This window comes from Rhodnius prolixus, unplaced genomic scaffold (genome assembly GCF_049639745.1).
Source record: "Rhodnius prolixus isolate KJV_2025 unplaced genomic scaffold, Rpr scaffold_9, whole genome shotgun sequence".
Classification (NCBI taxonomy): Eukaryota; Metazoa; Arthropoda; class Insecta; order Hemiptera; family Reduviidae; genus Rhodnius; species Rhodnius prolixus.
The window spans coordinates 6,673,541-6,687,728 of NW_027411604.1; the positions used below are offsets into that span (position 1 = coordinate 6,673,541).

Consider the following 14,188-nt stretch of genomic DNA (forward strand, 5'->3'; position numbering starts at 1 on the left):
GCTGGCTGTATGGTCGCCGCTGCAGAGAGCACACTTGGCTGGTGTGGTTGGCATCTTGCCGCAATCTTGGGTAAAGTGCTCACCGGCACATTTAACACACCTTGGTTTGTGCTGGCAGTAGCTCTTTGTGTGCCCGTACTCCTGGCAGCGCTTGCACTGCACAACAATCCGCTGCTTGTGTGGCTCTTCGACCTTAATTCTCGAATAACAAAGAGTATCAATATTGAAAACATCTCTGTTATTTGGCCGTGGCTCGAAATCCACAAAGAAGAGAGGCAGAGTTTGTTTGGTGACTGGGTGAATAACTGGTGCCACATTTCGAACAGTGTGGCCCAGCTCATTAAGTTTTTCCTTTATATATTCGACGGGCACGCTTTGGTGGAGGTGTCTTAAGACTACCCTGTAGGCTTTGTCCTCCTCCAGTTGGTATGTGTGGTAGTCCGCCTTATTTTGTTTGAGGTACCTGATGATGCCTCTGTAACTGACAACGGTTTTTGCGTGGATGACTAGATCTGTGATCCTTGCTTTGCATATAAAGGCATCTCTTCCCACGAGTTGCGATAATGCATTGCATAAAACAGTATACTGACTGAGATTTTTTACGTAGATAGGAGGTGGCTTGTGGACACGTGTTGAGGCAGGTGGAGCAGTCTCCATGTCCTGTAGATCAGCCAAAGGAGCAAAGGGATTATTAGTCAGCACTCCTGGAGGAGCCGTAACAGTTGCTAGGCCTCGAGCTACTTCGGGTTTCTCAGCTGAGGGCGTCGCTGGTTGCAAAAAGGCAGGAAGGTTTTGCGGTCGATCCATAGGGCCCTGGGGTCCTTTCTTGGCTGAGGCATTCCTTGTGCTTTTGGTTTTTTTGCATTTTTTGGGGGAGACACCGGAAGGATAGTTCCTCTTGTAGGATGTGGAGGTAGTGGTCCGTGGAGGTTGCTATTACCGTGCGGTCACTAGAATTACTCATCGTGAAAGAGAAATAAATAAGAGAATAACAATATAAACCGAAAGAGAGTAATAAAAAGTCAGTAAACAAAAAAGAAAAGCGAACTAAGTGCGTATCTACACTGCTTAACACTAATAATAATATTTACAATAATATTTACAAATTAACATATGATCATAATTATAAACAAAATTATTAAAGTTACTGTCCAGGTTAAATTTATACAATTACTTTTTTAACTTTTTTAATACACTGCTATGTTATTTATATAGTTTATTAGGTCCTTAAATCGAAATACTCACTAAAAATAATAAATGTCACATAACTTAAGCTAATAATATTGTTAATAAATTGTCACAAAAAAAAAAAAACTTTCGAACACAATGTACCGGAGAATGTTTTAGAATCAAGTACCACTTGAAGTAAGGTACTTACTTACCAAAAATCGGCACAAATAGTCCTTGAATTACCGAAAAACTTTTAATTTTAATAAGCACAATAAATAATCGCGTCTTGCTTTCATTAGAGCAGTCAGCTGACTTTTATGATACTCAATAACATAATAACATTTAATTGTTTTATATATTTATTTTCACATATTGCAAAGTAAATAAACAAATAAATAATAACTAAACCTGTGTTTGAATGAAAATGGCGGCAGTCTTATATACTACGTACTGTATTTTAATATAATTCTATTCAATTTCAAACCTATCGCATTTAAAATTCTTTTTGAAAAAATATCTTTACTTTAATAAATGAAATTTTCATTTGTTTCAATAAAATTGAAATATACAATTTATTTTGGACAGGCTGAAGAGCCACAAAATTTGGATAAAAGAGCCGCATGCGGTCTAGGAGGATGGTGATGAGATGATAAATGGCGGACAAGATGAATTGGAATGAGAGTGCAAGTTCTGGATGAAAACTTTTATAGGCGAGTTCGTGCCAATCTGGACCTACAAACGGGAATTTCCAGGTCTGTGTGGATGGTTTAGATTGGAAACGTAAAATGGAGCTGTTTATCGATAGTGCGGAGAATTTTAGGCTGAAGAGATTGAATTCTGTGAAGACTGGAGCGTTTCGTTGAACCCCACAGTTCAATATCGTGCGGGGAACAAATGATACCCCAATTTTTTGGGTTTTTACCCTGGAAGTTTTTGAAATTAACTATTCTCACCCGAATAAACCGAATTTACCACACTTACGTATTGCACCAAAGTTATACTTCTACTTTCAACTGAACCATTGTGCTCAATTTAAGGGTATTTTTGGGTGAAATGGGAGGTAGGGCCTTTTTTAAAGCGTTAATTTTTACTTTAATTTAAAATTTGGAGAAATATTAACAATCTAAATGTTCATTTTTGTTTAGTTTCACTTAGCAGGGTTTAGGGCTTAAAAAAGGGCCCCATTGTAAAGCATGGTAACCTTCACAATAGTTTTGCTGAATTTTCATTTAAAATAATAAATGAATAGAAGAATATGCTAATATTTACTTAAAACACTCGAGATAATTTAGCGGTAAGCTGGAAAGCTCGTGTAGATAAAATGTTTGACTAAGTATGAAGGATATTATTTAAACGTCAGCAAGATAGAAGAAAAGAAAAGTTTAAACCATCCGACGACTAATTGTTCATGAGATTTATTACCTAGTATTTAATGTGGGTTTTGTTTTGTTTGTCTTATGTGTTGGATGTTTACTTTGTAGATGAAGAAGAAGTTAGAGATATGTGGAAGACAAAATATTAGAACAAAATATTTCCAACCACAACTGCACAAATAATATAGAAGGAACATTATTACCGGATGTTTGGACTTGTTTGTCTTGTTTGGTTGGTCGGTTGATTGTGGAGGCGAGAGGTGGAAGGTGGATTTAAAAAGGAAGTATATATTCGGATTTATATGGGTAGGTGTACCAACTGGGCGTGGATTTTCTTTCTTTCATAATATTGATCTTAGTTATAAAGTCAAGTTCATTATTAACATCAAGAAAAAGATTGAGGGTAAAAAAGCTTCTAGTTTTTCTGTAATTTTCTCTTCAAGATTATTATTAAGTTGGCGGCTTGCAAGTGAGGCATACTTTGTACGAACAATTTCTAGAAAGAAAAGTCGGGGAAAAAAGAGCCTAATGAAACAATAGGTGTACTGTTATTATCAGGTTGACCAAAATTTTTCTTTTTTGGGAGAGAAGGTGACAAATTTCTCTAATTAAAGTGATTCCAAACCTGGGATCTATCTCTTACTACTCACAAGTACGGAACCAATTCCTCAAGAAACACGATTACTTGTACGACTGAAAAACAACATCACCTTAATTTGACCATATCTTCAACTAAAAACGAAGACATTCAACGCCACTAGCAATAAAATGTTACTAAATCCTTTTGATTCACAAATTTTTGCAGTTTCTATTCACGTGGGCGGTATTCTATGCGATGGTGAAACAAGGCACTCGAAGATCAGAGTTTATTTTTGAGTTGTTTTCAAATCAGAGCCTTAGAATAGTTCTTAGGCATTTAGGCACCAGTTATGGGGTGAGACAATATTAATCAATGAGGCTATAAATACATGATTAAAAGGGAATGTTAGCTATTTGCACTTCAATATAGCTCTCATAGTAAGTAGCCGTATTAACCAGATGCTTCTAGGATCCTAACTTAAATAGAACATAACGAAACTATTAATAAATACTCTTACAATCTCTAATTCAGGAAATTAACTATTCTGGAACCTGCTGAATATTTCAAAACGATTTCTTTTAAAATAGTATGCAATTTATAGATCAGCATTACAGGTGTTATGACGTTCAATGCACTGTGATGTCTTAATTTTTTTTTTTTTTATATGTTTGTTTTTTCGTTTTCCTCACAAAACGCATTTTTTATTACATAATTCATTTGAAACACTTACTAAACGTCATCTACTTGGTTATCCACCTGTTGCTTTATAGCGGAAATCCATATGGAATAAACAGTCAAAGAGATTTCATTTACAAGAAAGAGAGCAAAAAGGAAAAACAAACACGAGATAAGGTCAAAGTGTACAGAAATGGAAAAGGATTAGATTACTTCCGTTCCGGAAACTAAGTTTTCCTTTGCTACTTGTTTGCAACCATGTTAGCTTTTATCAAGTACTCGATAATCATTTGACAGATCAAGCTAATTATTGACAAGTAGTTTGCTACATACTTTAAATAGAATCTTGAATTTTTCGTTAATGGTGATGAAATATATGCTGCATCTATTATAAATAATGTTCAAATAATAATAGAAATACTTAAATAGTTTGAGTAAAACTTATTTATAAATAAAAGAGGTAATGAGCCTGCGGGAAGTGGATGTTTTAACATTTTAAAAGGATAATAAAAAATGTCTACCGGTTTAAATAAATAATAAAAGGATAATTGATCAAAATATTAAACAGAAAATAGAAAACCACCCAAAAGACAAATAGACTTATTTAAAGAAAGACAAACTTGCCACAATAGCTATAATGCTAACCATTAAGAAGTAGCTGGGATCTGCTCTGCCTCACCCATATGGAACGTAACTCGGAGAGAGAATGGAACATTTCAGCGGCCATCCCCAAAAAAATGTAAAACCACAAATGAATGCATCGAATTCAATGGCTATAAAATATTGAAACAACACTCTGAGAAGTTTAAACGAACACCAAAGTTGACTGACAGTAATCTTCGAGAAGTTGACCAGAACTGTCCCCCAACACTTTTGCATTGAACGTCGTCGAGCAGTTTTCTACAGCAGCTCTTCAAGATGCTAATTCTGGATATCATTGCACACTAACCAGCTGTCTTGGCCAAATTTTTATTTCTGAATAACGATGAAGAAAGAGACTGCAGTTTTGTGCTTTTCGTGAAGATCTGCAGCAGTTAGTTCCCTTGTATTAAGGGCAATAAATAGAAGGTTTAAGCTAAAGAAAGAGAATCATTCGACATGAATTATTCACTACATTCGATTATCACTTCCAATTCGGTTGTTTGAAATATTTTCACCTAAAAATCTACTTTAGTTATAAATGGGCCTACATTACTAGAAAAGTATCAGAGAACTCATGTGAGACTGGTCTAATTTCCGTTTCACATTTTAGTCATACAAACTTTGAATGTTTTTCCAACTTAAAAATGTGATCCTTAAAAGGAAATATTATAGTCTTGCAAAGAACACAGGCAGGATGTAACGTTTTTCGTTTAATGTTTTTTTTTTTTTTTTTTTTTTGTTTGTTTGTTGGCTTCCTGTCTGTGCAGCGTTTAATGTTATCTCGTAGCATTCAAAATTTCCTACTTAAGGACGAACAACAGGTGAAACTCTAAAAAATGAAAACTATTACTCTGACATATTTTAGTTCTCGAACCCCAATTCTATATCTTGCAGACTCAGAGGGTAATCAAAGAGCTAATCTCTTTCTTAAATCAACATAAATTCAATAAGTTTTAAATTTAAATAAAAAATTTTTTTTAAAAAACCACTTACCTGCGTATTGATGCGAAATATTGATCAAGAAAATCTTTGGCATGAGCGAGTAATTCCCCTTTTGGTCTCACCCTTGGTTTGAGGTTAACTCCAGCATAGATTACCGAGGCTAAACATGCCTGTTCCATGCATGGCCCTTCCTGTAACATGATTATGGTCATAATTAATTTAATTTTTATTAATTAAAATTATAAAGTTAAAATATTCTAATTATAAACTATAAAAGAGGTGATTTCTATTCCAATATGTGGAAGTTAGTTTAACGAAAATGATGTTATACTTGAAAACACAAGTACAATCTTTATGACGTTTAAGGAAGTTTTGGATTTTTTTAATTGAGCAAATCCAGACCAATTGTTACGAAAGTTTAAGTACATAACTTAAATCCTAACTGCTTATTGTATTCTTGAGATGTTCTTACGGAAATAACATCTATTTAAATGTATGCAATAGAAAAAAACAAAATAGGTATTCAACAACAGCTTAGAACAAAACAAAATCCACATCTAGAGAAGGAGTTTTCACGGTTAGTACACTTGACTGAAGTATTCAATTGTAATATTGAATGCTAATCCCGGGAGATTGGTATATTTGTTTATATAGATACAGGATAAATAATGGTACAGTTTCCTGCACTGTTACTTCCTCCTATTTCTGGTAGAAGATTGACGATAGAAGATTCAATAACCTGAACCGGAACTGTGTTTGATTTCGTTCCAGCTTAATATTCACGATAATAATTTTCATTGTAAACAAAAAACAAAATTTAAGACAAATGTTTGGTTTTTTGTGAATTGTATTTTGAGAAGGTGCAAGGGCCGTTTGTGAAGGTCTAAGGACAGTTTGAGAAGGTCTAAGGTTTGAGAAGGTCCAAGGACCGTTTGAGAAGGATGTGGATCTCTCACTTCCACTGCAATTATTTACTTCTTGCTTTATCAATATAAAGATCACGAATGATCTTCCTGTTAGGTTGGGAGCCAAGCACACTTTAAGCCTATTCACTCTCTGTAGATATGCTCACCATTTTAACATCAGATGGGTAAACGAGTTTTTCCTTCCCTTAATGATGTCCATTCTTTGGCATCCAATTCGGAACGCTACAGTCTTTATAAAGAGCTGCTCTCATGTGTAGATTAGGTGTCAATACTTTTCAGATGAGCAGAAGCTATCAACGATGAGGTTAGTATTCCGGACGAGGTGTCATATGCTGGGTCTGAACTATAAACCATGGTCCACTGAAGCCAACTGGGATTGTACCAACTTGAAAGCTAAAGAGGATATTCTCCATTTTCTGGCTGTGTGCCCAATTCTTGCCGAGTATAGAGTGAGGTATTTTGGGAAGGTTCTACTGTCCAAAGAAGACCTAATAGAATACTTAAACGGGAAGGATTGGGATAGACTTTGTAGGTAGGAGTATGTGAGCGCTGCATCCACACACAGAGATTTTCTTGTTGCCCAGTACAATGGATAAATATGTATGTATATAATGTAAATATGTTATTATTATTAATATTGCTTTATTATTATTCTCCTTAGGTTTCATTTTATGTTTGAGTTATGTTATAAGTTAATTTAAGTTACTTTTTCATTTTTATTTTTACGGTATGTATATTCTGTAAGTTAAAGACTAACTTGGCAGACGGACGTAACATATGTCTATTGTCGAAAAGTGTATTGTTTATTTAGTATGGATTATACAATTTTCTGTTCAAATAAACACTTATTATTATTATTATTATTATTATTAATGATGTCCATTCTATGGGCTACGTCTTCTCTGATTTTTCGCAATCATCCTGATTCTATAAATCCTCCTAGTGGTATATCATGATCAGATCTCATAACAATGAGGGAGGAACCCAAGAGGTCCAACTATGTGGGAGAGAAACAAAGTAAGCAGTGTGTGTGTGTGTGAGTGGCATAACTCAGAAAATGGAAAAATGCAGTGCTCAAATTGTGAAACCGGAATAATCACTTTACTAAATTGATTATTTTTTGGGGGAGAGGCGGAATTTTCTCGTAAGACAGGTTGTGAAAAAAATTTTAGAATAGCTAATGTGCCTGCAATTAGCAGATCAAGGTGAATGGAAATCATTGGAAAGACAAGGCGGAAAGGGTATACGTTTAGCCGCCCTTTCAAAGAAGAACAAAAAAGGAACGAGAGAACAAAAAAAAAACAGAGAAAGAACAAGAAAAGAACTAATCACTTAATTGGAAAAATTTCCCCCACTGACTGGAGCACTTCCATAGCTTTAAAGCTAAACTTTTTTCTGTTCTTTTTCTTCTTGTTTTTTGTATCGGGTAGGTAATGCATACACGCGAAACAAAAAGTCTAACCTTACCAGCTACTTGATTGATGGGGTGTGATTGATTCGGTTAATCAATTACAACTAAAAATGTGGTACGTCCGCCCTCTTGTAGCCAATTTCTATTATTTCATTTCTTACTTTGACAATTTTTCTTGAAACTGAAAAGCTTAAAAGTATCAACTAAATAATATAATAACAAGCGGAGGGGATTTTAGGTACAATCTGACTTAGTTTTATGACCCTTCTTCGCTCGCTTGAACTTACACTTTTCTCCCTTAATCCCTCCAAAGGTTCCTTAGATCACGTGCTTAGAAAATTGAACAAAAACCTTGAACATTAGCTCTAAGAAAACCGGTAGAACAAGTTTCCGGAAGGTTGCAAGTAACTAAGTAGTAAAAATATCCAAAATAGGGAAATTATTAATTGCGTAGAAGCGCATTTCCATCGAGTAACTCCTATAAAATGGGTACCCCAATCAGAGCTATTAATATTATTAGCACTAGGAGGCCAGCAGACATATCGAATCATGAAGTAGTGATTTACAAGGAAGCCTATTAAGTCCTTTAGTAGCAGGAGAAAACCTTCCAGTTTTACAGGAAATTAAGGATAACCAGATGAACTTAAAAGAAAAGAAAAGCAGATGATGACCCATTCTACAGTAAGAACTGATTATAATTGGACAGAAGCTGAAACAAGAATGAACTAGTGACTTCTGAGTTTAAGACAAGACCACAACAAAGCTCCTCTAACAAGCTAAAGACATTACAACACAAACATTAAGAGATCATTTCTACTCATCATCCCAAATAAGGGGAGAATCTCTTGTTGAAACTGGAGCTGTATCAAGAGGATCTATAGGGAAAGTGTATTCATGTGAGTGAGTGGATGGTGGAAATCAAACTAAGATCTTGACAACTTTAGATAATATCGGGGGTTTTGGATGGAAGAGGGACGAGGTCTTTCATCGTCGCCCACCATTCAGAAGGGACAGTGAAGTCACTATCTATCTGGCAGTAGTCACTATTTACAATACTACTACTATTTACAGCTCCCCTTGTAAATAGCCACTTCGTAATTTACAAAGAAAAGGGATTAATAGCCTTTTCTCTACAAACTTAGTATTAACCAGAAGAAAGAACAAAATAACTACAAACAATACATAGTATTCAAAAAACAAACATAATTCAATTTAAAACAAATATATATTGTTGAAATGTTTTATGGCGTAATAAAAATGCGTAATTTCGAGTCAGGATATTGTACGCAATAAGAATTTAATTTCAATAATTTTTAGACAAACACAAACTCGAAATTTAAGCCCGAACGCAATTACACCAATATTTCACTTCCTTTTTCTTACTGTTTTATTAATGACTTTAATCATTTTATTACTATCTTTTTTTTTTTAATTATATGCTGCATTAAAAATTGCATTTAAAGGCACAGCCTGCAACCTGGGAATCGCTATTCGTCTATGTGTGAATGATTTCCGACTTGGTCTTTGAATGAACAGAAATCCAAATTGTAAGCTATCGAAGAATACTAATATTTAATTAATTAATTCAAAAGAAATAAACTTATTCTAAAAGGGATGCGCTGAACTCCTTATCTCCTCTCGATGATTACCATTTATTCAATAGAAATACTTTGTTTTATATATTTCACAATTCATTTTTCGTTTAATTAAAAATAATTATTTAGGAAATCTTAATCACTGAAAGGAGTCAATCGCCACAATCTAAAATACTTCGAACTACTATAAAAGCTCCATTTTATGTCTCCAACCTGGGACTATACACACTGACCCTTAACATTTCTTTTGCCATACAAGTTGCTGAAAACACGATACAGAAGACTCCCACTTCAGCCTGCAATCTCATATAAATCCCTCTAGCTCAAAATCTTTCTGATGAAAGAACTCTTCCTGATGACCTGGACAAGGCGCCTTAAGAGACGGTGTGGCCTCGTGATCTCTTCTCTAGTGAAGAGAGTGACTAACAGTCTAATGTTTTGGAGTGTTACCACTGGGGGTATCTTCTCCACTCGTTTGCTTCATTTGTTACTCTATAGTAAAATAAAGTAAAGTAATTGCCTATTTTTTCAGGCGGGGGCTTTACGTCCAACTACCGAATTAGGTGTCGTGGACGGAGGCGACTAGCAAACATACTTTACTGTAAATTTCTTTTATTAACCATCAAATAAAATCCAAGGCCTAAGACCGGGAATCGAACCCAGTACCACAATACACACTAGCTTCGCAGGTCTCGCCTCTAACCACTCGTCTACCGTGGCGCCTAATCATTTGTTACTCTGTTATCATTGTTACTTATCGCGCTAAACGCGCTGATTGTAGCACAAATAAACGCAAAAAAAGAAGAAAATCGAAATCTAGATGCCGCTAAAAGAATAGCAAAAGTTAAATAAACTGGCTGGAATTCGCTGTTGAATGAAGTAATAATTTAACTTTATTTTTATTGGTAAATTGAACTATTCAGTTGAAAATTCCGGAAAATTCTTAACAAAATCAATATAGAAGATAAAATAGCAGGAAGCAAATTACCCGCCTTAGGGTATAATCATTATGTTAAGGGATGAAGTTCAACAAAGAAAAAAAATCCTATGAAAGAGCCAAAATAGATGTTGCCTCTTCTATGAACAGAATGGCCTGTATTAAATTAAAAGAGGATTCCAAACGATTACTAAAATGCCTTTTAAAATGCTATTTCTAAAGGGAGAAAATTCCTAGTTCAAGACATAAATGAAGATAAGCGTAATTGAATTAAAATAGAGAGCAGAAAGCAGAATATGCTTTAACCCCATTAAAAGCTTATCTTTTTTCCTAAATATTTCTAATTATTTTAAATTAAGAAAATCTTTTCTCAAAATAATATAAAAAAATCTTAAAATTATGCAACTAAACAAGAATAGTAAAACAAAATAGTCCAAGGAAATGAAGGTTAAGTTACAAAATAAATAAAAAGAATAGAAATTAAATCTAAAACTGTTTCAGTTGGGAACAGATTTAATAGAGCTATAAAACCAGTAATTTCCACACCAGAGAGAGCACAACTTAATTACAGAATGCGAGTTTTTATTTTTTTTAATTACCACAAACACAATATAAATATATATTATATATCAGCAACAATTAATTACATTAATAGCTATAAAAAGTTAATTAGATTTTATTGTAAAAATTATTTTGTTTTTCACAGATTGCCGCAGAAATAAAGAGAACATCTTGTTCGTATATTAATTTTAGCCTGATACCAGAAACTGTGAACAAAATTGCCAAGTGCCAGGCATGAATGCAATTTCATAACTCAAAATCAGATTGGACGACAAGAAAAGCTGTTTCTACAGATTGGGCGAATAAGAAAAGCTGTTTCTACAGATTGGACGACAAGAAAAGCTGTTTCTACTACAGATTGGACGACAAGAAAAGCTGTTTCTACAGATTGGACAACAAAAAAAGCTGTTTCTACAGATTGGACGAACAAGAAAAGCTATTTCTACAGATTGGACGACAAGAAAAGCTGTTTCTACTACAGATTGGACGACAAGAAAAGCTGTTTCTACTACAGATTGGACGAACAAGAAAAGCTGTTTCTACAGATTGTACGACAAGAAAAGCTGTTTCTACAGATTGTACGACAAGAAAAGCTGTTTCTACAGATTTTCTTAAAGAAAAAATCAATTAAAGATTGATATTGGCAACACATGTACGATTTCCCTGTAGCGCTATAAGTATTTTAGCTATAATGAATCCTGATGCGCTACGAAGCATTTACAAATTCATTAGAGGGAATAAAATCAAAAATATAGGATGCAGCGAGACTCCATAGTTTCGATTTTAGTTCTTAATTACACACACAAATACTAATCATAACTACACTACTAATTACACCACTCTAAGCTCACATCAAATAAGGAAGTCACATTCAGAGACCATCGTGTTGTTCTAGGAAGGAATGTCAGTACGCAGCGCTCAAGATATCCTTATCTCATGGAAGCCACGAAGCAGAATGTAGTAGAAGAGAGGCAGTCATGAGGAAGAAAGAAAGAAAGAAAGAAAGAAAGAAACTTTTATTTTGTCCTGGGACAATATCCCTTAAGGACAACAAACAAAATTTAAATTACAAAATTAATTACAATAAGTTCTCTATAAGTAAAAGCAATATAAAAGTAAAATTATTATAACAAAAATTACATTGAAATGCACTTAATTAATAGATATAAAACTAAATAATAAACTCTCTAATGAGAAGCGTCTTCTATGAAGGACCGCATTAAGAAATCATACAATGCATTTTTAAATGAAGCTATTGTACTTTTATGAATTAATGTAAGAGGTAAAGAATTCCAGAAAAGAGAAGATTGCACAAGAAATGAATTTTTATAGGTAACTGTTCGATATGGAGAAATATAAAATTTGAAATTAGCAGTTCTGGTATTTTTTAAATCTAATTGGGCCTTCCTAATAAACAGATTAAATAAATATTCAGGACGTTTATTTTTTAGAAGCATAAACAGAAACCTTCCCAATAAATACTTCCTTCTATACTTGACATTCAACCAATTAAGAAAAATAAAATGAGGAGTAATATGCTCATCTCTTCTTACATTTAGAATAAAACGAACACAGGAATTTATTGACCTTTGTAATTTTATGTTCAATTATGTTCAAAGAAGGGAAAGAGGCTGCGCTATTCCTCAAATTGTACATTGGAAAAGATAGGGCTGGTTTTTTCCACCAACATATTGGTAAATTGAGGCGTTAGGAGCCAACAGTAGCTATGCATACCAATATGTTGGCTTTTTCCAGCCCTCATACAAAGTAATTGGTTAATGTGCAAAACAAGACCACAATAACAATAAATAAAAGATTGATAGATTTCTGTCCTAAACTCTATTTATCAGATCATTGAGATGAAAGACTTCAGCTACCTGTAATATTTCGTTCAGAAAATCGCCTCTCATGTAGTTTTTAAAAATATACTACCACTTCCGGTGTAAAACTAATATCGCATTTACGTCAAGATATTAGGGAAATTCCTGTTGACTAACTAGTGAAAAGTTGGCCGCTACTTTTAACACTTTAAAGTTCAAACTACTTGAACTGTTTCAGTTTTGTTTTAATCAATATCAGTTAAGATAAGTTAAGATCTGGTGGTCTAAAAATATAAAGAGCTCTATCTATAACTATAAAGTACGCTATCTCTCTCGCTTGCCCTTTAGTTAGCGGAAAATCTTTTAATAAAAAGAGAGTACCTTGATGGAAATGATAAGGCATATCCAATTCTACCTTTAGCTTCTTTTTAAAAAAATGAACTGTTTTCTTAAAAAAAACACTCGTGAGTCGCTTATTATTTCAACCATTTTGGCCTTCCCTTGTAAATATTTGTAAGAAAAGATATTTAGAACTATAAATTTCGACGTCGAAATACGTATTTTGAAGATAGAAGAAGAAAATATCTTTTTTTCCAGAACAGTTTTGTGTCTTTATGAATTAAAATTCTGGAAAAATCTCGATTGGTGCTCAAAAATTAAGGTTTTTTTTTTTGGAGTAAGTGAAGGCGTAGTGATTGTGAAGGTGGATTTGTAAGTGGGAGTACCCCTAGTTCGAATTCCGCGTGTAGCTACGTTTTATTTGTTGTACAAAATTTTAATATAGTAAAGTATTTTTATTAGACCCTCGCGTCCTAACCACACCTAATTCGGTATTTTGACGTTTAGAACAGCCTTAAAAAAAAAATGGCGATTACCTTACAAAGGTTTTTGTCAAATCCATTAAGCCTGAAGGTGCTCCTTAAATAAATTGATTTTTCAGTTTCCAATAAATTTTCTAATAAACTTCATCTACTATGTACGCATCTAATTTACTCCAATATTAGAGGCTGGAGTCTTCCTAGAGAGATTGGGGTGGTTTGCTGCAGGGGGGGGGGCCACAAGTGGATATCATTCAAGAACAGCAGGGGCATGGGCAGACAATGAGAACTCTGACCCTCAGTTTAACTGTTCCTTGGCCACCAAACTCCAGGAATAGATTGTATAATGGCTAGCATTTCCATTTCCTTAGGGGGATAAAACGGATTTCCAATTGGTCACAATTCTATACTTAGTTCCTTAGTCCCATCCTTTGAAGATATATATATATATTTTTTTTTGCCTTTCCCTGGGATTAAGACAAGGATATCTTAATTTAATTTTCTTTCTGTCAAGAAGATAGATTTTAGGCGAGACTATCCAAAAATTTTTCGCAGATCTACGGGGTAAAAAAAAAAACTTGCTGATAGAATATCAGGGACATTCTGTAAGTGATGTTGAGAAGGTTAGCCGTGAATAGCTGGAATCATCGCAAAAGAGGAAGGAAGAAACAACGAAGACCAAAAATCTTACTTCTTTAAGGAAGAACGAATAATAAAGGAAGAAGAATTAAGGAGCCA

The 14,188-nt window shown here is 34.0% G+C and overlaps 1 protein-coding gene and 1 long non-coding RNA gene across 4 annotated transcripts in view; one reads left to right on the forward strand and one right to left on the reverse strand.

Annotated features, from left to right (window-relative positions):
- LOC141454592 (uncharacterized) overlaps positions 1–14,188 on the forward strand; it is a 319,464-nt gene that overhangs the window by 70,104 nt on the left and 235,172 nt on the right. The gene's annotated exons all lie outside the window — the stretch shown is intronic.
- Nos (Nitric oxide synthase) overlaps positions 1–14,188 on the reverse strand; it is a 229,640-nt gene that overhangs the window by 30,411 nt on the left and 185,041 nt on the right. For all 3 annotated transcript variants that reach the window (XM_074128934.1, XM_074128932.1, XM_074128933.1), the window contains exon 2: positions 5,434–5,573. In XM_074128934.1, the coding sequence (XP_073985035.1) occupies positions 5,434–5,561 (128 nt within the window). In that variant the 5' untranslated portion in view covers positions 5,562–5,573. The remainder of the gene's footprint in view (positions 1–5,433; positions 5,574–14,188) is intronic.